This window comes from Anomaloglossus baeobatrachus, chromosome 3, assembly GCF_048569485.1.
Source record: "Anomaloglossus baeobatrachus isolate aAnoBae1 chromosome 3, aAnoBae1.hap1, whole genome shotgun sequence".
Taxonomy (NCBI): domain Eukaryota; kingdom Metazoa; phylum Chordata; class Amphibia; order Anura; family Aromobatidae; genus Anomaloglossus; species Anomaloglossus baeobatrachus.
The window spans coordinates 337,973,580-337,996,471 of NC_134355.1; the positions used below are offsets into that span (position 1 = coordinate 337,973,580).

At 38.8% G+C, this 22,892-nt stretch overlaps 1 protein-coding gene across 2 annotated transcripts in view; it reads right to left on the reverse strand.

The window, feature by feature from the left end:
• Positions 1-6,562: 6,562 nt before the first annotated feature.
• GRIK2 (glutamate ionotropic receptor kainate type subunit 2) overlaps positions 6,563-22,892 on the reverse strand; it is a 1,450,753-nt gene continuing 1,434,423 nt past the window's right edge. For both annotated transcript variants that reach the window (XM_075340094.1, XM_075340093.1), the window contains one exon: positions 6,563-8,142. In XM_075340094.1, the coding sequence (XP_075196209.1) occupies positions 7,978-8,142 (165 nt within the window). In that variant the 3' untranslated portion in view covers positions 6,563-7,977. The remainder of the gene's footprint in view (positions 8,143-22,892) is intronic.

Sequence of the window (22,892 nt, forward strand, 5' to 3'; positions counted from 1 at the left end):
TACTCCCTGAGAGCAAATCTCTCCGGACCGGACAAATTGTATAGTGTGCATTTGAGCAACCTGGCCCCTGGTTTTAACCTTATTTTGCTGTCATACAGTCTGTGCTGTGTGGTGGCAACTCCTAACAACCCTTCTCTGAGAACACATCCTCAAACTCAAAGACTCAGGAATATTGGGGGCAACCACAGAAACACAGGTTCCCAGGCAGTGAGCCTTACAGTTTGGACTCCACTGTAGGATATCCTGAGTCCTCCAGTCATCTACAGGGTTGTGTAAGATGAGCCATGGGAATCCCAGTATGAAAGGTGTAGGAAGGTCCTTGAGCACCTGACACAAAAACATCAATAAACATAAATGGAGTGCACACAGGCAGAGGGTGAGACATTGCCTAGGAATGTGCAAATACAGTCATACAGAAATGACGAAATACAAGAAACAAAAGAAAATAACAGAATACGTCGAAACACTCCAAAATTTGAATGAAAAAAAAATAGGATAAAACTGAAAAGGGATTCACACAAATAAACTGCAGAGAATAGCAATAGCAATGTCTTGGTAAGAAAATCTTAACTGAGGAGCAGGCCGAGCTAGAGAAAGAAAGACAAGAAATCCTTCAGCAGTGTGATCAGCAGTTTCCATTTTTGCAATATCCTAGATCTATGATAGATTTATTTAAATGGCTATTTTCAGCAAAACTAAGAGTATTTCTACTCTAAAGGGTGCTTTACACGCTGCGACATCGCTAACGATATATCGGGGGGGTCACATCATTAGTGACGCACATCCAGTGCCGTTAGTGACATCGCAACATGTGACACAAAGGAGCGACGATCAACAATCGCAAAAGCGTCAAAAATCGTTGATCAATGACACGTCGCTCCTTTTCATAATATCGTTGGTGGTGCATGCCGCTGGTTGCTCATCGTTTCTGCGGCGTCACACATCGCTATGTGTGACGCCGCAGGAATGATGAACATCTCCTTACATATGTCAACCGGCAATGAGGAAGGAACGAGGTGGGCGGCATGTTCTGGCTGCTCATCTCCGCCCCTCCTCTGCTAATGGGCGGCCGCTTAGTGGTGCCGCAATGACGCCGAACGCACCTCCCCCTTGAAGGAGAGATTGTTCGGCGGTCACAGTGACGCCGCTAAAAAGGTATGTGCGTGTGACGCTGCCGTAGCAATGATGTTCGCAGCGATCACCAAATATTGCACGAACGACGGAGGTGTGTGCTATCGCTCACGACATCACTAGCAATCACTAGCGATGTCGCAGCATGTAAAGCACCCCTTACAGTACAAAATATACATTCTAATGATTGTCCAACGTGTTATTTCTTTTTTTGCTAACCATGTGCCTTTATAATACCAATCTGCTATTTTGATGTAATTTTTTAGATTTTCACCCTTAAAAGGTTTTCTAAATTTGAAAGTGATCCCATAGTAATCAGTCCCCTAGTCATCTTGAAAATGGGGTTCCACAGAGAACCTTTTGGATGCAGCAGAGGTCAAGCATGGGAATCGCAGCAGCATACATTGTCTGTAGGACTACAGTACTGTGCTTCGATATGGAAATTCAATTACTAGAATATGAATTAAGCTGAGGTGATCACGCTTGACTTCAACTTCATTGAGATTGGACTCAAGATTGCTGGAGCTCTCAGCGATTGAACAGCAGTGGGAGCCTAATACTTTATATTTTCCATTAATGGAACTTTGAAGAGAATTTTATAAATACATATGACAAAACCCTCTAAATATCATTTATTGTTCAAATAAAAATGTATATTTACTGGTGTATTTAAAAGAATAAGGAACAAACTGTTCGTGCACAGTGTTACCAAAAAATGAAAATAATTACATTATCCAATTTCTATTATAAGCAGCACTTGTAAGGAAAAATAAAATCTCCAGTTCGGTGTATAAACATGTATTTCCCATTGTATTCCTACAACATAAAATGACCATGAATCACATATGCGTTCTAGTAACTTATTTCAAGGATAGAACATGCGACCATTATAATTTATGGTGCTGTTCTTATGTGCATGTCTTTTGGCAGACCATGTATTTGCAAAAAAAAAATCACGTAGCCATGTCATTTTATCATTAAAATGATATAATGAAATATATGTCACATATATGTTATATTTGTCGCACTGCTAAACCAATGCTAAAACAATAGAATATGGTGCTCAACTAGGGGTCAAGCCCATGCAATGATGTAAAAATAAACTTAATAGATGCTGTCAGGTTTTTCTTTTTTTCCTTTGTTAATTTTCTATGCATTTCAAGGATAAAAACAACCTCTTCCTCAGGCAAAAATATCACAGAATAAAATTCACAATATATATAGGGTCATACACACGTTACACTCATTAGTCAACTAATCACTTTCCTTAAATCCATCATTAGAAAGAACCATTCCCCCTTCAAATGGGGGAGGGGAGACAAAAAGTACTTGGACTTAGAATGAAAAGAAAATCCAGAAGTTCCACAAATCACTGTCCATGTTTGACACGTACAGGAAAGACCCTGCTAACATAGATAATTGCACAAATATTATTGTGAATCTTGCAAATATATATACAAGTGCATCTCAATAAATTAGAATATCATCAAAATGTTAATTTATTTCACTAATTCAATACAAAAAGGAAATGCATATGTTACATAGATTCATTACAAACAGAGTGATCTATTTCAAGTGTTTATTTCTGTTATTGTTGATGATTATGGCTTACAGCCAATGAAAACCCAAAAGTCATTATCTCAGAAAATTAGAATAATTACCACAAAACAACTGCAAAGGCTTCCTAAGCATTTAAAATGGTCCCTTAAGCTGGTGTCACACACAGCGACAACGATAACGACGTCGCTGCTACGTCACCATTTTCTGTGACGTTGCAGCGACGTCCCGTCGCTGTCGCTGTGTGTGACATCCAGCAACGACCTGGCCCCTGCTGTGAGGTCGCCGGTCGTTGCTGAATGTCCAGCTTCATTTTTTGGTCGTCACTCTCCCGCTGTGACACACACATCGCTGTGTGTGACAGCGAGAGAGCGACGAAATGAAGCGAGCAGGGAGCAGGAGCCGGCGTCTGGCAGCTGCGGTAAGCTGTAACCAGCGTAAACATCGGGTAACCAAGGGAAGACCTTTCCCTGGTTACCCAATATTTACCTTCATTACCAGCCTCCACCCTTGCTGCCAGCGCCGGTTCCTGCTCTGTGCACATGTGGCTGCAGTACACATCGGGTAATTAACCCGATGTATACTGTAGCAAGGAGAGCAAGGAGCCAGCGCTAAGCAGTGCACGCGGCTCCCTGCTCTCTGCACTGTGACATGTAGCTGCAGCACACATCGGGTTAATTAACCCGATGTGTACTGTACCTAGGAGAGCAAGGAGCCAGCGCTAAGCGCGGCTCCCTGCTCTCTGCACATGTAGCACAGCGACGTTATGATCGCTGCTTCTGCTGTGTTTGACAGCTAAGCAGCGATCATAACAGCGACTTACAAGGTCGCTGTTACGTCACCGAAAATGGTGACGTAACAGCGACGTCGTTGTCGCTGTCGCTTAGTGTGAACCCAGCTTTAGTCTTATTCAGTAGGCTACACAATCATGAGGAAAACTGCTGACTTGACAGATGTCCAGAAGGCAGTAATTGACACACTCTGCAAGGAGGATAAGCCTGAAAAGGTCATTGCTAAAGAAGCTGGCTGTTCAGAGTCCTGTATCCAAGCATATTAATGGAAAGTTGAGTAAAAGGTAAAAGTGTGGTAGAAAAAGGTGCACAAGCAAGCGGGATAACAACAGCCTAGGATTGTTAAGAAAAGGACATTCAATAATTTAGGGAAGATTCACACAGAGTGGACTACTACTGGAGTCAGTGCTTCAAGAGCTACCACATGCAGACATATCCAGAACATGGGCTACAACTGTTTCATTCATTGTGTCAATAAACTCATGACCAATAGAAAACGCCATAAGTGTCTTACTTGGGCCAAAGAGAAAAAGAACTGGACTGTTGCTCAGTGGTCCAAGGTGTTTTTTTCAGATGAAAGTCAATTTTTCATTTCATTTGGAAATCAAGGTCCCAGAGTCTTGAGCAAGACCGGAGATACATACAATCCAAGCTGCTTGAGGTCTAGTGTCACATTTCCATAATCAGTGATGGTTTGGGGAGCCATGTCATCTGCTGGTGTAGGTCCACTGTGTTTTATCAAGAACAAAGTCAGCATAGCCGTCTACCAGGAAATTTTAGAGCACTTCATGCTTTCCTCTGCCGACAAGCTTTCTGAAGATGGAGATTTTATTTTCCAGCAGGACTTGGCACCTGTCCACCTTGCCAAAAGTACCAATACCTGGTTTAATAATCACAGTATGACTGTGCTTAATTGGCCAGTAAACTCACCTGACCTAAACCCCATAGAAAATCTATGGGGCATTTTCAAGAGTAAGATGAGAGACACCAGACCCAACAATGCAGATGAGCTGAAGGCTGCTATCAAAGCTACCTGGGCTTCCATAACATCTCAGCAGTGTTGCAGTGTTACAGGCTGATCGCCTCCTTTCCACGCCGCATTGATGCAGTAATTCATGCAAAATGAGCCAAGTATTGAGTGTATTTACTGTACATTTACTGTACATACTTTTCAGTAGGCCAACATTTCTGAGTTTAAAATCATTTTTTCAGTTGGTCTTATATAATATTCTAGTTTTCTGAAATAATGACTTTTGGGTTTTCATTAATTTCATCAACATTAACATGAAATAGATCGCTCTTTGTGTAATTACTCTATATAATATAAGTGTTTCCCTTTTTGTATTGAATTACTGAAGTAAATAAACTTTTTGATGATATTCTAATTTATGGAAATGGACTTGTATATAATAAAATTGCATGCAATATTTATATATATATATATATATATATATATATATATATATATATATATATATATATATATATATATATATATATATATATATATAATGTAAATATCCATATTTATACCCATAATGGAGTTAAGGAAAGTGATTAATTGAGCAATGAGTGTAACGAGTGTAACATATGTGTATGATCTTATATATATTGGGAATTTTATTCTGTGATTTATATGCCTGAGGGTGAAGATGCTTTTATCCTTGAAACATTTAGGAAAATAATAAAGAGAAAAGAAAGAAAAACCCAACAGTGCCTATTGATTGCTCCTGATTATTTTTATTCATTTATCCCAAGACCCAGTATTTGCCAAGGATGGAGCAATTTGAGCTGCATTTGGTGTTTACTACATTATTCATAGAGTTGTACCTGGTACACAACCCCATCAGGTGAGCCTTTCCATAAAGTCATTACTTTACCCATAGTTGAATTGATTCACCCATTGCAGCGCCTCTATTTTTTTTGTAAAAATAAACTCGGCACTCAAAGAAGGATGGTGAATAAATGATTTTAATGGTAATCAAAAATAAAATATTTGGCTTTCCCGTCCTTAATTATGCACTTTCATCAGAACAAGGGCTGATTGCTGGGTGGTCTGAAGTATCAGTGATGTCAGCGCAGTCATAAGGCAACTGCCTTCATTTCTAAAGAGTGCTATTTTATGTGATGACCATCGCCTTACCATTGTGCTGACATCACTGATACTTCGGACCTACTGGGATATAGGGTCATATGCTGATGAGGGTTGACAATTATGGACCGAAATGTCAAAGATTTAGTTTCTGAATACTATTAAAATAGTTTTTCCCCATCTTTTTTTGAGGGCTCAGTTTATTTTTACATTATTTTTCTTTATAGTCAAGTGTCATAAAATACAAGTATACGGATTTTGTGAAAAATGAATTGTGATCCATTTGTCTGTGATTATTATTACTTGTTATTTATTTATTTTTTTGCAATAGAAAAACATGGATTATATGCTGATTGTAAAATCAAACACTTTTTAAGCCTTGCTGAAAAAACAAAACAAATGAAAAACACTAATGAAAATCAGATTGTTTTTTGCTTTCCAGTAAAACTGATGTCTAAATGAGACCATACACAGAGAAAAAAAAATGTATATGCCTCTATATTAGGTCTAATTCACCTCAAGGTTTGTAAGAGACATACATTTTTGTTCATACAATCCAATTTGCCAAAACTAGGACTATGCATAAAAGACTAGTGATGGACGAATAGTAACTATTTGTGTTCAGATAATGCTTACCGGATACCGTGTACTCTTCCAGTATTTGTCATGACAAGAAATATACTTGGGTTCCCCATTGACTTGCATTAGGTTTGTTATTTGTGGCGAATAGTTCTTTGTTACAAATAATCCGAATATGAAAAGTTATTATTCGCCCATCACTATGAAAGACTAATCAGTTGCAATCTTCTCTTTTTGGATTCAATCCTGGCTTTGGCTTGTATGTAGGACATCAAATCCGAGCTGGGTGATTGCCTAGACATAATATTTTCCCATGGATTGTTCTCACAGTACATATTGTGCTTTAGTACACAAGAATGAAATGTGTTTGATAAAATGTTGTCTGGCACACAAAATAAAATAGATAAATCCATTGAGTTTTTGCTTATGTTTATTTTGTGCATTGAATTCAAACAGGAAACTGTGTGCACTTCAACTGTTATCACAATGTGGTCAAGAAGACTGTGTATTTAACCATTTACACACAATTGATCATTACAGTATGTTCTTAGCTTTGTGAAAATCAGGGGTATGGCATGGGAAGCAGTGCTGGTAGTGCAACTAGCAATACTGAACTTGAAAATAAATGTTTTATATTGAATTTGACTTTGATAAAAATAATCTCACCAAACGTTGGTGGTGCTCACACACTACCATTTATGCTTGGCATCACACCCCTGACAGAAGAAACGTATGTTTGGATTTTGTTGATAAAAAGTATTACAAAAATCTCCATACAAAAACTATTTTTATAGAAATCTTGCATTTCCACAAATAAACCTGAACATTTTTTTAAATAAAAATTGCTCGAGGATTTTGTTCATGTAACACTGACTGTATTGATGAATGCAGTCCGTTCATAGCTCCCTGTGGAAAGTTCTTCCAGGAGGCCCATACATTTTTCCACAGTTGGAGGGAACTGCAGAGGCTCAGTTGGGTTCAGAATGAAACAGGGACTTATTTTTTTTAAAAAAAATCCATATTGTCAAAGTCGGATCCTGTTTGGCAAGTTCACATTTCCCTCTCTTCAATACACAATGATTTATTTTTCTGTATTCCATAACAACTACGTCTCAGCATAAACATTCTGCACACAGAAATGCTGCAATCTAGTTGAATTGAACAATACAATTATTGCCTTGTTTACTGACATTTTTTTTATTTACGACAGTGAAACACAGAGTCCACAAAGCATTTAAGAATCTTCTCATACTGTTTTTGATTGTTTAATCATGTAAAGTGATGAATTAAAATGCCATCATGATCTAATGTTGTCATTTTCAACTTAAGAATGGATTTGGACATTTGTATTGGGCAAGTAATAAGTAACCAACTAATTTTCCTTTATCTTTGCCATAGAAATGCAAAGAACTTACAGTCAATAAGATAAAGTTTATGATGTCATTCTTCAATGGTTATTTTGGACATTTTTTTATTTGTTTTAATAATAATGTAAGCTTCAAAAATAACCTCTTATCCTTTTTCTGATTTGGGACCTGGTAAAGCAACCACAAAACATACACATTTACATTCAGAAGAATGGTGGACCCCTTGAAGAAAAAAAAAATCAACCTCCGCAGAAGTTCTTGATTTATCCATGACTCTTGCAGTTTTAGTCCGACTGAAGGACCAGTTTAAGTCTCAAGTTCATAGACGTAGCGACATGAGGTAACTCATTTTTATTTTGCACAGGTTGCATATTTCCACAGGAAACATTCTCGCAGAGTTGTTTGGAAAAGGAAAACAAAAAGCTGACAGTTTGTGCTTGGGGATGCCTGAAACCCAGCTCTATGCCATTGTTTCTTTTCCTGGCAACCTTCTGTCATTAAATGTATGCATGTTGATAACTTCCTCTGTCTTCACTATTACGGGAGGCTGCGGTTTATGTTTCAACCGTCGTTGACACTTTAGTGACATCCTTAATTCTTCTACCATTGCGCTACAGAAGGATCTCTGCAAATACAAACATAAATAATGTTTTGGTTTAGGAGCAAGCAACATTCACATGGGGTGTATAAACTATTAAAGATTTATTCTTTTGGCGCAGCATGTCAGCTAAGCCACCCTGCAAATTTACCATGTTGCAGCCTGAAGCTTCCAACAAACTGCTGTCACTTAAATATGCATCACATAGTAATTAAAATGACTTATCAAGCTGCGAAAGCTCATTGAAAATTTCACCTTGTCACTAAAATTATTTATCTGCCAACTAGTGCCTGGTGATGCACATTATAGGCGAATGCATTTGAGACATATGTTCTCTGGAAAACACATCCAAAAACATTTGTAGTTTGCACATTTTCATATTTGCTAGGCAAATTATTTCATTCTCACAGTGTACTCATGTTCTGGCTTTTTACTTGCAAAGGGTTCAGAGAGTTGCTAATTCCGAAAGCTGTTTATTATCACTGGCACATTGCATTCAAAAATGGTTCACTAGAGAAGTGAGCCTCTTGAAAGAGAAGAGGGCTAATATACATTGTAATACAAAATGTTATAGTACTTTACAGAGTGCTGTAGATAAGACACAGCCTTGAAAGAATATAGATATAGACATAACTTATAAAGGGTTTTCATTATTTAGCTATTTACATTTTTTATAAAAAAAAATAACATTGACATTGCTATATATTTTTTTCATGTATATTTCTTGCAACATAGCAACCAAAAGACACAGTTGAAATCAAATTGAAAGTTGAAGGCTAAGGCGGGCTTTGCACACTAAGACATCGCAGGCCGATGCTGCGATGCCGAGTGCGATAGTGCCCGCCCCCGTCGCAGCAGCGATATGTGGTGATAGCTGGCGTAGCGAAAGTTATCGCTACGCCAGCTTCACACACACACTCACCTGCCGTGCGACGTCCCTGTGGCCGGCGACCCGCCTCCTTGTTAAGGGGGCGGGTCGTGCGGCGTCACTGCAACGTCACACGGCAGGCGGCCAATCAGAGCGGAGGGGCGGAGATGAGCAGGATGTAAACATCCTGCCCACCTCCTTCCTTCCGCATATCCTACGGAAGCCGCAGTGAGGCCGGTAGGAGACGTTCCTCGCTCCTGCGACTTCACACACAGCGATGTGTGCTGCCGCAGGAGCGAGGAACAACATTGGACCGTCACGTCAGCGTAATCATGGATTACACCGACGCTGCACCGATGATACGATTACGACGCTTTTGCGCTCGTTAATCGTATCATCCAGCCTTTACACACTGCGATGTCGCATGCGATGCCGGAAGTGCGTCATTTTCAATTTGACCCCACCGACATCGCACCTGCGATGTCGCAGTGTGCAAAGTGCCCCTAAGAATTATTGTGCAACATATTTTGCAAAACCAATATACATTTATAAGCTGATCTGGGGTTCTAATTATTTTGTATTCTATTCTGAGGTCTATATATTTTTAGGATTTTATATTGAGTAATCAGGTCTGGGAGTCTAAATTTATTTATGGGTTTAGCATATGTTATTATGCACACAAATATTTATTCATTTGTGCAGATATAACTATTTTTTTAAATATGCCCTTTGCACATAACACTCCAAAACATGCCCCTCCAGGCTCTATTACCTGTTTAGTTTTCCGTTTGCCATTTGAGCTAACCAGCTGTAGTTCCAGTGCTCTTGGTAGATTGTGTGCTGTTCAGAGTGTCTCGGATGGCTTTCTGCCAACAAAGTTCTGCCTCCACCTCTGCATTGAGTGTACTCTACCCCTACAATACACTCTATGCTTCTGTACACAATATGATTTTGCAAAGTACCTGGCCTAGGGATTTAATTTTTGGCCATGTATGTCAGTTTGCCTGCCTGTATGTCTTAAATATATGTTGTCCCTAAACAGACTGAGGAAAAAAATTACAGCATGGTGTGAATGTCTGTGAGAGCCGTGTCACTCGTACCCATGCAAATCTATGGGTGCGAGACAAACATCGGACTGCACTTAGATGACATCCAAGTCCAGTGCAATATATGCACAGGCTGACAATGGAGGAGATGGCGAGATGAATCCCTCCCTCTCCTCCGCAGCTGTTACCCAATCTCAGGAATGGAGCACAGTTGCATGACACTCAGCTCACGCTGACAGCAGACCATGAGCCATGGGTCATTAGCATATCATATCCATTGCTCTCATATCAGAAGTGATACACAAGTGAGACTTTGCTCTAAGAATCAGACTTCCCTGTCACCTATGTGAAAATGGCAGATAGAGATGAAAAGACACATATGTACAAAAATGTTCTGGTTTATGTTGGGCTTACTCTGTGTATTTACAATTAGTATGCATTTACAGTTCTTTGTGAAAAAATAATATGATTGGAGGAATATCTCCTTATTTTAGTAGTCTGGTCTAAAGTCTGAGTTGATTTAGGAGTATAATAAGCGAACAAATTTATTTGCAGATTGTACATTTAAAGAAAAGTAAAGGTGCTGATGGGTAATTGTATGCATACCTAAATAAAATTATGTCAGGTGAAATTTGCAGCAAATACAATAAGATATGACACCTAATACATTAACCATATAAATGGCAAATATATTAAGAACTGAAATGGATAATATTTGTATAATACAGTAGAAGAGGAAATTGGGTATATGCCGCCCTAATACTCCAATGCGATATTAATATAATATTCCTTCATTATTTGTACAGGTTGACATGTTTCAGAGACATCTGTCTCCTTCATCAGGACATAAAAGGAAAAGTATATAGATACTGTTCCTTTTATGTCCTGATGAAGGAGACAGATGTCTCTGAAACGTGTCGACCTGTACAAATAATAAAGGAATATTAATATTGCATTGGAGTATTAGCACAGCATATACCCGATTTCCTCTTATACTGTATTATATGGTCTACACCTCGTTACTGCAGCTGATACCACCATTACATATGCTTCATAGGAGTTGTGACTCTCACAACCTGAAAAGGTGAGTGTATCTTAACCCTTGCAGGGTTTGATTTCTCTACCGGGTAAGACCCTATTGTGCTTTGTTTTTCCACAGTATTATATGGATAATATTTGGACAGGTGAGGGAATTTTTCATTATCACAGTTTGGTTTTTGAGATCTCTATCTGGGATCATAAATAAATGCCCCTTTGCAAAATATACATAAAACATATTTTCATATTTTTTTGGTCTTTGAACTGTTGGATAATACTATTTGTATTACACTAACTTATTGACTTTATGTAGAGCCTGTAGTATCTTGGTTAATAGATCTTTCAGCTTTGATGTTTAAGCTTAACCATGCCATTTTTAGAAAGGCAGGTTTTAAGGCAGTGTCTGAGATTGCTTGCAGCCTTAAATAATGTGTTTCTTAACACCTTGAAGCCTTGTTATAAAATTCCTGCAGATGTGAGTGTTTTACGTGCTACCGGGACAACAATTGCATTAAAAATTTATATGTAGCTAAATAAATTATGTGCCAGTGATTACATTATATTTGAATTGTGTATTTATTCATCATGGATCAATTTGGTTTAAATAAATGAAAAGTAAAAGGCTGAAATATTGACAAGACTAAACACAAAAAGAGGTTGTCAAGATTGAGACGGAACACAAATTATATTTCTGTTTTTCTTTTGTGGGAAAAAAAAGAACACTTTAGTCATTCACTTTAAATAAACTGAATCTCTTACTTTGCCCTTTGATACTATTTCTTTGAAAGACACTTTCAAAATTCAGAATGAAAGTGCAAGGTTTGTTCAGAAGTTCATTACCTCTAGCACTGCACGTCAGATATTGTTTGAAATCTTGTTAAAATGTCTTAAAGCAATAATGGCAGTAATCTTGCAGCTTATAGCTTGTGTTAGAGGTCAATGTTTTCACATTTTCTAGACTACATCAATCAAAATGCTTTCCATTTTGACTGAAGTTAGCCCTGAATGCATATGAGGCCCTCCTGTGGGTTTCTTTTCTAATAAGCTTCTGTCTCTACAGGCTACTCCTTCTGGGATCTTGAATGATGTACTGCACAGTTGGAGATTTTCAATCACGCCTTATAAAGCCAGAGGCAGTAACCAAAATTTTAGGGAATGTTGACATAGCAAAGAATATTTGACTACCTACTCTGAAAAAAGAATAAGAATTACTGTTTAGGATAATAAACAATGCTATTCACGTCTTTAACTTAGTAAAATGTAGAATGAAACATTAGCGGCCTTTTTTTCAAATCATTTTTATATTCCTTTTGGACTAGGGCTGTTTGTCATATAATGACGGGAAAGCCATATTTTGAAAAACTGGCATGTATAAATTTCCCAACAATTGTTTTATGTATCTGATAATGTTTATGTATCACTTACTGTTCTATAATTATGTGACAGAAGGAGGCAGATATCATTTCTAATTTTTAATTAAAAACACACACAAAAAATAAAATAAAAAAAAATAAATAAAATTCATATATCAACTCTGTTATGTCACATAGAGTACTATGCAAAAGTTTTAGGCAAGTACAGAAAAAACGCTGCAAAGAAACAATGCTTTTTTTTCATCAAAAAATGCCCATGTTAGTGCTATTTCCCCACTAGGTGGAAAAGCTTCAAAATATAACAATACACGCCGAGTCTGATTACATTTCTCAGAACAATGAAGCTATAGAAATAACTGAATATTAAAATATTAATTTTTATTTGAATATTCTTAAAATTCTTACAAGTATAAAATTTCAATCAGAATTCCACATAAATACAAATAGACATAGATGTAAGTCAAGGCTAAATAAAAGAATATTTTTAGAGTAGAAAAATATATATTTTATAGTAAAAAATATGTATAAATATATGTATATATAAAAATATTTCTTTTATATGTATAACAGTGATCTATAAATACTGGTACTTAAAGCAAATAATTATATACTTTAACTACCGATATTTATAGACCACTGTTTTATATATAAATAATTATATATATATATATACATATATATATATATATATATATATATATATATATATATATACCTATATATATCTAAAATCATTATATATATATATATATATATATATATATATATATATATATATATATATATAATAAATATATGTTTATATATATATATATATATAAATATATATATATAAAAATATATATACATATACTCACATTTATGTCTCTTTTTGTATTTATGTGGAATTCTGATTGAAATTGTATACTTGTAAGAATTTTAATAATATTCGAATAAAAATTAATATTTTAATATTCAGTTATTTCTATAGCTTTATTGTTCTGGGAAATTTAATCAGACTCGGTGTGTAAAGAAACAGTGCTGTCAAAAAAAGACACAAATATTATATTTTTGTCAATCAACAAAATGTAAGGATAAACAAAGGAGAAATTTCAAATCATTGTTTAGTGAAACCAGTGTCTTCAAAACAGGATTAAAGCATACACCTCTTCGACGTTGATGTGCCCACAATTGTTTTTTAAAGAATTGTTCCAAATATATTCAGGAATTAATTACAGATATTCTGTGGATATAGTCTTGCACAAATCCTTTTGAATCTTTATATAATCCTTCACAAACTCAATGATGTTTAGAGACATACTTTGTGAGGGCTGTATTGTCATTTCCAAGAATCCTTGTTCTTCTTTATAATAAAGATAATTTTTAAGGATATTAACTGATTGTTTGGAGTTGTTGTCCTGCTCCCAAATAACTTTGGAGTCAATCAGATGCATCCCTCATGGTGTTGCATTATGGATATGTATCTACCTGTATTTCTCAGTTTTAAGGACACCAAGAAATGGACAACTGTGAAGACTGTAGACATGGTGGTTGGCCAAGGAAAATTAGTGCAGCAGACGAAAACACACCATGTTTACATGCCTTCAAAACTGGAAGTTAAGCTGTGGGATCAGTTCAGAGCTAGTACTAAATAATGGAAAAGTCTGGCCAGAAGTGATCTATATAGGAGAATTGCAAAAAAAAAATGTTTAAGTGACTCAACTATGTTAAAAAAATAGGAACTAGAGTTCAGAAAAAAAACACAGGAGGTCCTCTAAACTAATGAATCAAACTTTGACATATTTCACTATAACAGAAGATAGTTTGCCAAGGGAGAGAAGTATGAAAAAATAATGAGTCTCTAAAACTAACAATGAAGCAGATTGGTGGTTACTTGCAAATATAGGGCTACATTATAGCAAACGTAGATGCATATTCGGTCAAGATTGGTGGTCATCAATGTGGACAAATAAAAGAAAATATTTGTTCATCATGCAATACATCATGGAGAGATCTGATTGGCTCCAAAATAAATCTGCAGCAGGACAACAACCATAAAAATTCAGCCAGTGATTGTACTGGTGGATATTTAATTTCAAAGGAAAGTAAACATGATGAGATTGGCAGCATTAGGTTTCCTTGGTAGCCCATTGTGTTTATAGTCCTCAACATTGCCCATTTCCTTGTGAACTCAATGCTGAGAAATATAGTCAAATATTTATTCATCATTTAGTACCTTCAGGGTTGTGTCTGATTGGTTCATACTGCAGCAAGACAATGACCCTAAACATACAGCCAATGTTATAAAGAACTATTTTCATTGCAAGGTAGAATAAGAAGTCCTCACAGTAATTATATGACTTCTACAGAACCAAATCTTAATTTCATAGACTCTGGTGAAATACATACTAAGGATATTTCCCAAAAGTTCATTTGTGAAAATTAGACTCCCTAATGTATTCAACAAGTAGTGTAGTGAGTATTTTCAATTCATTTTATTTTTTATATGAGTGCAAAGACAGTGTAAAATAAAAAAAATATTTTGATTATTTTCATAACCAAATAATTTATAAGGATATTATTTTTTTTTACTAAGTATGAAAAACAACGGCTATACATCCCAATGTGTATTTCTCCATTACTCAGAGATATCCCACTTACGCCATATTCTGCTGCTTGACCACAAAATGGTGTATAACCTTGAAAGAAGTACTCCGCAACTTTATTGAATAACTATGCGAGCATGAATTATAGATATCAATGCTCATCAGCAAAAGTTTCAGACCTCAGAACAATGTAAGGGGAATCTTTAATCAGTGTATTTTTCTGCCACTTTTTAATCAGATGATTCACTCATACAAATATCTCATAAAATGGAATTAGTGATCACAAGAAACTTTAAATAATTATCCTATTCATTTGTATGGAACAACAACTTTCTGTTCATATGTTCAGTCTTTTAAACATTCCAGGCTTTTCAAACTAACCACTAGAGTTGAGCGCGGTTCGTGGTTCGTGGTTCTCCAGTTCGCGGCTCGAGTGATTTTGGGGCATGTTCTAGATCGAACTAGAACTCGAGCTTTTTGCAAAAGCTCGATAGTTCTAGAAACGTTCGAGAACGGTTCTAGCAGCCAAAAAACAGCTAAATCCTAGCTTGGTTTCTGCTGTAATAGTGTAAGTCACTCTGTGAATCAAACTATTATCACATTTCAGTGTATAGTGTGCGTGAACAGCGCCTTCAGATCACTGCTGTTTCTATAATGGCGATCGCCATTTTTTTTTTTTTTTTTCTTGTCTTCCTTCCCTAAGCGCGCGCGTCTTGTGGGGCGGGCCAGCATGTCAGCCAATCACAGACACACACACACCTAAGTGGACTTTGAGCCAGAGAAGCAACGGCATGTGTGATAGGATCTGCATGTCACATGTCCCTGCATTATAAAACCGGACATTTTCTTCACGAACGCCATTATCTGCCTTCTGCGTCTTTGGTGTCAGACATCAGTGTCGCAGCTCCGTCCTCCTGAGTCCTATAGCCGATACAGCTGTATGCGCTGCATACACAGCGTTAGACAGCTTAGGGAGAGCACATTCTAGCAGTCCTTTTAAGGGCTCAAAGCGGCAGGGTCAGAGAGCCATAAGTGACAGGTCCTGCAAACAGCAACAGCGTCTGTGTAGCCCAGGTCAGGGATTTCCTCCCTGCATTTCACCATTAGGAGGGAATAGAAAGGCAGGCTTCCATTCCTCTACCCAGAGCACCACAATCCTGCCACTGAACCCTCTTGTCCTCTGCACACTCCAACTCATTCTAAGTAAGCCATTATACTAGCAAACACTTAGTGTGCCTAGTGGCATCCTAAACGTGGCTATTGGACTTTGCTATAGTCCCACTAGTGCAAAGACATTTGCAGAGCACGTCTGCCTGCATTGCACACTCCAAGTTTTTTAAACTAAGCAATTTTACTAGCAAACACTCAGTGTACCTAGTGGCATCCTATACGTGGCTATTGGACTTTGCTATAGTCCCACTAGTGCAAAGACATTTGCAGAGCACGTCTGCCTGCATTGCACACTACAACTTTTTTAAACTAAGCAATTTTACTAGCAAACACTCAGTGTACCTAGTGGCATCCTATACGTGGCTATTGGACTTTGCTATAGTCCCACTAGTGCAAAGACATTTGCAGAGCACGTCTGCCTGCATTGCACACTACAACTTTTTTAAACTAATCAATTTTACTAGCAAACACTCAGTGTACCTAGTGGCATCCTAAACGTGGCTATTGGACTTTGCTATAGTCCCACTAGTGCAAAGACATTAGCAGAGCACATCTGCCTGCATTGCACACTCCAAGTTTTTTAAACTAAGCAATTTTACTAGCAAACACTCAGTGTACCTAGTGGCATCCTATACGTGGCTATTGGACTTTGCTATAGTCCCACTAGTGCAAAGACATTTGCAGAGCACGTCTGCCTGCATTGCACACTACAACTTTTTTAAACTAAGCAATTTTACTAGCAAACACTCAGTGTACCTAGTGGCATCCTATACGTGGCTATTGGACTTTGCTATAGTCCCACTAGTGCAAAGACATTTGCAGAGCACGTCTGCCTGCATTGCACACTACAACTTTTTTAAACTAAGCAATTTTACTAGCAAACACTCAGTGTACCTAGTGGCATCCTATACGTGGCTATTGGACTTTGCTATAGTCCCACTAGTGCAAAGACATTTGCAGAGCACGTCTGCCTGCATTGCACACTACAACTTTTTTAAACTAATCAATTTTACTAGCAAACACTCAGTGTACCTAGTGGCATCCTAAACGTGGCTATTGGACTTTGCTATAGTCCCACTAGTGCAAAGACATTAGCAGAGCACATCTGCCTGCATTGCACACTCCAAGTTTTGTAAACTAAGCAATTTTACTAGCAAACACTCAGTGTACCTAGTGGCATCCTATACGTGGCTATTGGACTTTGCTATAGTCCCACTAGTGCAAAGACATTTGCAGAGCACGTCTGCCTGCATTGCACACTACAACTTTTTTAAACTAAGCAATTTTACTAGCAAACACTCAGTGTACCTAGTGGCATCCTATACGTGGCTATTGGACTTTGCTATAGTCCCACTAGTGCAAAGACATTTGCAGAGCACGTCTGCCTGCATTGCACACTACAACTTTTTTAAACTAAGCAATTTTACTAGCAAACACTCAGTGTACCTAGTGGCATCCTATACGTGGCTATTGGACTTTGCTATAGTCCCACTAGTGCCAAGACATTTGCAGAGCGCATCTGCCTGCGTTGCACACTCCAACTAATTATAACGAAGCCATTATACTAGCAAACATTCAGTGTACCTAGTGGCATCCTATACGTGGCTATTGGACTTTGCTATAGTCCCACTAGTGCAAAGACATTAGCAGAGCACATCTGCCTGCATTGCACACTCCAAGTTTTTTAAACTAAGCAATTTTACTAGCAAACACTCAGTGTACCTAGTGGCATCCTATACGTGGCTATTGGACTTTGCTATAGTCCCACTAGTGCAAAGACATTTGCAGAGCACGTCTGCCTGCATTGCACACTACAACTTTTTTAAACTAAGCAATTTTACTAGCAAACACTCAGTGTACCTAGTGGCATCCTATACGTGGCTATTGGACTTTGCTATAGTCCCACTAGTGCAAAGACATTTGCAGAGCACGTCTGCCTGCATTGCACACTACAACTTTTTTAAACTAAGCAATTTTACTAGCAAACACTCAGTGTACCTAGTGGCATCCTATACGTGGCTATTGGACTTTGCTATAGTCCCACTAGTGCCAAGACATTTGCAGAGCGCATCTGCCTGCGTTGCACACTCCAACTTATTATAACGAAGCCATTATACTAGCAAACACTCAGTGTACCTAGTGGCATCCTATACGTGGCTATTGGACTTTGCTATAGTCCCACTAGTGCAAAGACATTAGCAGAGCACATCTGCCTGCATTGCACACTCCAAGTTTTTTAAACTAAGCAATTTTACTAGCAAACACTCAGTGTACCTAGTGGCATCCTATACGTGGCTATTGGACTTTGCTATAGTCCCACTAGTGCAAAGACATTTGCAGAGCACGTCTGCCTGCATTGCACACTACAACTTTTTTAAACTAAGCAATTTTACTAGCAAACACTCAGTGTACCTAGTGGCATCCTATACGTGGCTATTGGACTTTGCTATAGTCCCACTAGTGCAAAGACATTTGCAGAGCACGTCTGCCTGCATTGCACACTACAACTTTTTTAAACTAATCAATTTTACTAGCAAACACTCAGTGTACCTAGTGGCATCCTAAACGTGGCTATTGGACTTTGCTATAGTCCCACTAGTGCAAAGACATTAGCAGAGCACATCTGCCTGCATTGCACACTCCAAGTTTTGTAAACTAAGCAATTTTACTAGCAAACACTCAGTGTACCTAGTGGCATCCTATACGTGGCTATTGGACTTTGCTATAGTCCCACTAGTGCAAAGACATTTGCAGAGCACGTCTGCCTGCATTGCACACTACAACTTTTTTAAACTAAGCAATTTTACTAGCAAACACTCAGTGTACCTAGTGGCATCCTATACGTGGCTATTGGACTTTGCTATAGTCCCACTAGTGCAAAGACATTTGCAGAGCACGTCTGCCTGCATTGCACACTACAACTTTTTTAAACTAAGCAATTTTACTAGCAAACACTCAGTGTACCTAGTGGCATCCTATACGTGGCTATTGGACTTTGCTATAGTCCCACTAGTGCCAAGACATTTGCAGAGCGCATCTGCCTGCGTTGCACACTCCAACTAATTATAACGAAGCCATTATACTAGCAAACACTCAGTGTACCTAGTGGCATCCTATACGTGGCTATTGGACTTTTGTCAATTCACAGTATTGGAACGTTATTTGCAGGACATCTGCCTGCATTGCACACTCTAACTTTTTTAAACTCAGCCATTATACTAGCAAACACTCACTGTACCTAGTTGTATCCTAAACGTGGCTATTGTACTTTTGTCAATTCACAGTATTGGAACGTTATTTGCAGGACGTCTGCCTGCATTGCACACTCAAACTTTTTTAAACTCAGCCATTATACTAGCAAACACTCACTGTACCTAGTTGTATCCTAAACGTGGCTATTGTACTTTTGTCAATTCACAGTATTGGAACGTTATTTGCAGGACGTCTGCCTGCATTGCACACTCAAACTTTTTTAAACTCAGCCATTATACTAGCAAACACTCACTGTACCTAGTTGTATCCTAAACGTGGCTATTGTACTTTTGTCAATTCACAGTATTGGAACGTTATTTGCAGCACGTCTGCCTGCATTGCACACTCAAACTTTTTTAAACTCAGCCATTATACTAGCAAACACTCACTGTACCTAGTTGTATCCTAAACGTGGCTATTGTACTTTTGTCAATTCACAGTATTGGAACGTTATTTGCAGGACGTCTGCCTGCATTGCACACTCAAACTTTTTTAAACTCAGCTATTATACTAGCAAACACTCACTGTACCTAGTTGTATTCTAAACGTGGCTATTGTACTTTTGTCAATTCACAGTATTGGAACGTTATTTGCAGCACGTCTGCCTGCATTGCACACTCAAACTTTTTTAAACTCAGCCATTATACTAGCAAACACTCACTGTACCTAGTTGTATCCTAAACGTGGCTATTGTACTTTTGTCAATTCACAGTATTGGAACGTTATTTGCAGGACGTCTGCCTGCATTGCACACTCAAACTTTTTTAAACTCAGCCATTATACTAGTAAACACTCACTGTACCTAGTTGTATCCTAAACGTGGCTATTGTACTTTTGTCAATTCACAGTATTGGAACGTTATTTGCAGGACGTCTGCCTGCATTGCACACTCAAACTTTTTTAAACTCAGCCATTATACTAGCAAACACTCACTGTACCTAGTTGTATCCTAAACGTGGCTATTGTACTTTTGTCAATTCACAGTATTGGAACGTTATTAGCAGCACGTCTGCCTGCATTGCACTCTCAAACTTTTTTAAACTCAGCCATTATACTAGCAAACACTCACTGTACCTAGTTGTATCCTAAACGTGGCTATTGTACTTTTGTCAATTCACAGTATTGGAACGTTATTTGCAGGACATCTGCCTGCCTTGCACACTCAAACTTTTTTAAACTCAGCCATTATACTAGCAAACACTCACTGTACCTAGTTGTATCCTAAACGTGGCTATTGTACTTTTGTCAATTCACAGTATTGGAACGTTATTAGCAGCACGTCTGCCTGCATTGCACTCTCAAACTTTTTTAAACTCAGCCATTATACTAGCAAACACTCACTGTACCTAGTTGTATCCTAAACGTGGCTATTGTACTTTTGTCAATTCACAGTATTGGAACGTTATTTGCAGGACATCTGCCTGCCTTGCACACTCAAACTTTTTTAAACTCAGCCATTATACTAGCAAACACTCACTGTACCTAGTTGTATCCTAAACGTGGCTATTGTACTTTTGTCAATTCACAGTATTGGAACGTTATTAGCAGCACGTCTGCCTGCATTGCACACTCAAACTTTTTTAAACTCAGCCATTATACTAGCAAACACTCACTGTACCTAGTTGTATCCTAAATGTGGCTATTGTACTTTTGTCAATTCACAGTATTGGAACATTATTTGCAGGACATCTGCCTGCCTTGCACACTCAAACTTTTTTAAACTCAGCCATTATACTAGCAAACACTCACTGTACCTAGTTGTATCCTAAACGTGGCTATTGTACTTTTGTCAATTCACAGTATTGGAACGTTATTTGCAGGACATCTGCCTGCATTGCACACTCAAACTTTTTTAAACTCAGCCATTATTATTATTATTATTATTATTATTTATTTATAGAGCACCATTAATTCCATGGTGCTGTACATGAGAAGGGGGTTACATACAAAATACGTATACAAGTTACAGTAGACAGACTAGTACAGAGGGAAGAGGGCCCTACCCTTGCGGGCTTACATTCTATAGGATTATGGGGAGGAGACAGTAGGTGGGGTGTAGGTCAGGCGGCAGCTCCGCACGGTGGTCGGGCGGCAGCTCCGCACGGTGGTCGGGCGGCAGCTCCGCACGGTGGTCGGGCGGCAGCTCCGCACGGTGGTCGGGCGGCAGCTCCGCACGGTGGTCGGGCGGCAGCTCCGCACGGTGGTCGGGCGGCAGCGAGTTCATTGTAGATTGTAGGCATTTCGGAACAGGTGCGTTTTCAGGTTCCGTTTGAAGTTTGCAAGGGTAGGGGATAGTCTGACGTGTTGAGGCAGCGAGTTCCAGGAGACTGGGGATGCTCGGGAGAAGTCTTGGAGTCGGTTGTGTGAGGAGCGAATGAGAGAGGAGGAGAGGAGGAGATCTTGGGAGGACCGGAGGTGACGTGTTGGAGTGTAGTGGGAGAGTAGTTCGGAGATGTACGGAGGGGAAAGATTATGCACAGCTTTGTAGGTCAGTGTTAGAAGTTTGAATTGGATACGGTGGAAGATTGGAAGCCAGTGGAGGGACATGCAGAGAGGAGAAGCGGGGTGGTATTGAGGAGAGAGGTGGATAAGTCGGGCAGCAGAGTTAAGGATGGACTGGAGAGGGGCAAGTGTGTTGGCAGGGAGGCCACAGAGGAGGATGTTACAGTAGTCGAGGCGGGAGATTATGAGGGCATGCACTAGCATTTTAGTTGATTGCAAATTGAGGAAAGGGCGGATTCTGGAAATATTTTTGAGTTGAAGACGGCAGGAGGTGGTGAGGGATTGGATGTGTGGTATGAAGGATAAGGCAGAGTCAAAGGTCACTCCGAGGCAGCGAACTTTGGGTACTGGCGAGAGCGTGGTGTTATTTATTGTAATAGATAGATTAGGTGGAGAGTGTAGGTGAGACGGAGGAAAGATGATTAGTTCAGTTTTGGCCACATTGAGCTTTAGGAAGCGAGAGGAGAAGAAGGAGGATATAGCAGATAGACATTTCGGGATTTTGGACAGCAGAGATGTGGCATCTGGGCCAGAGAGGTAGATCTGGGTGTCGTCGGCATATAGGTGGTATTGGAAGCCATGGGACTTTATGAGTTGTCCCAGGCCAAATGTGTAGATAGAGAAAAGTAGGGGTCCTAGGACAGAGCCTTGAGGGACGCCAACAGAGAGATGGTGGGATGAAGAGGTTGTGTGGGAGTGGGAGACACTAAAAGTGCGATTTGAGAGGTATGAAGAGATCCAAGAGAGGGCAAGATCTCTGACACCAAGGGAAGAGAGGGTCTGTAATAGGAGGGAGTGGTCAACGGTATCGAAGGCTGAGGACAGGTCTAGGAGTAGGAGTATAGAGAAGTGCTTGTTCGCTTTGGCAGTAAGCAAGTCATTTGTGATTTTAGTCAGGGCAGTTTCGGTGGAGTGATGTGGACGGAAGCCGGACTGTAGGTTG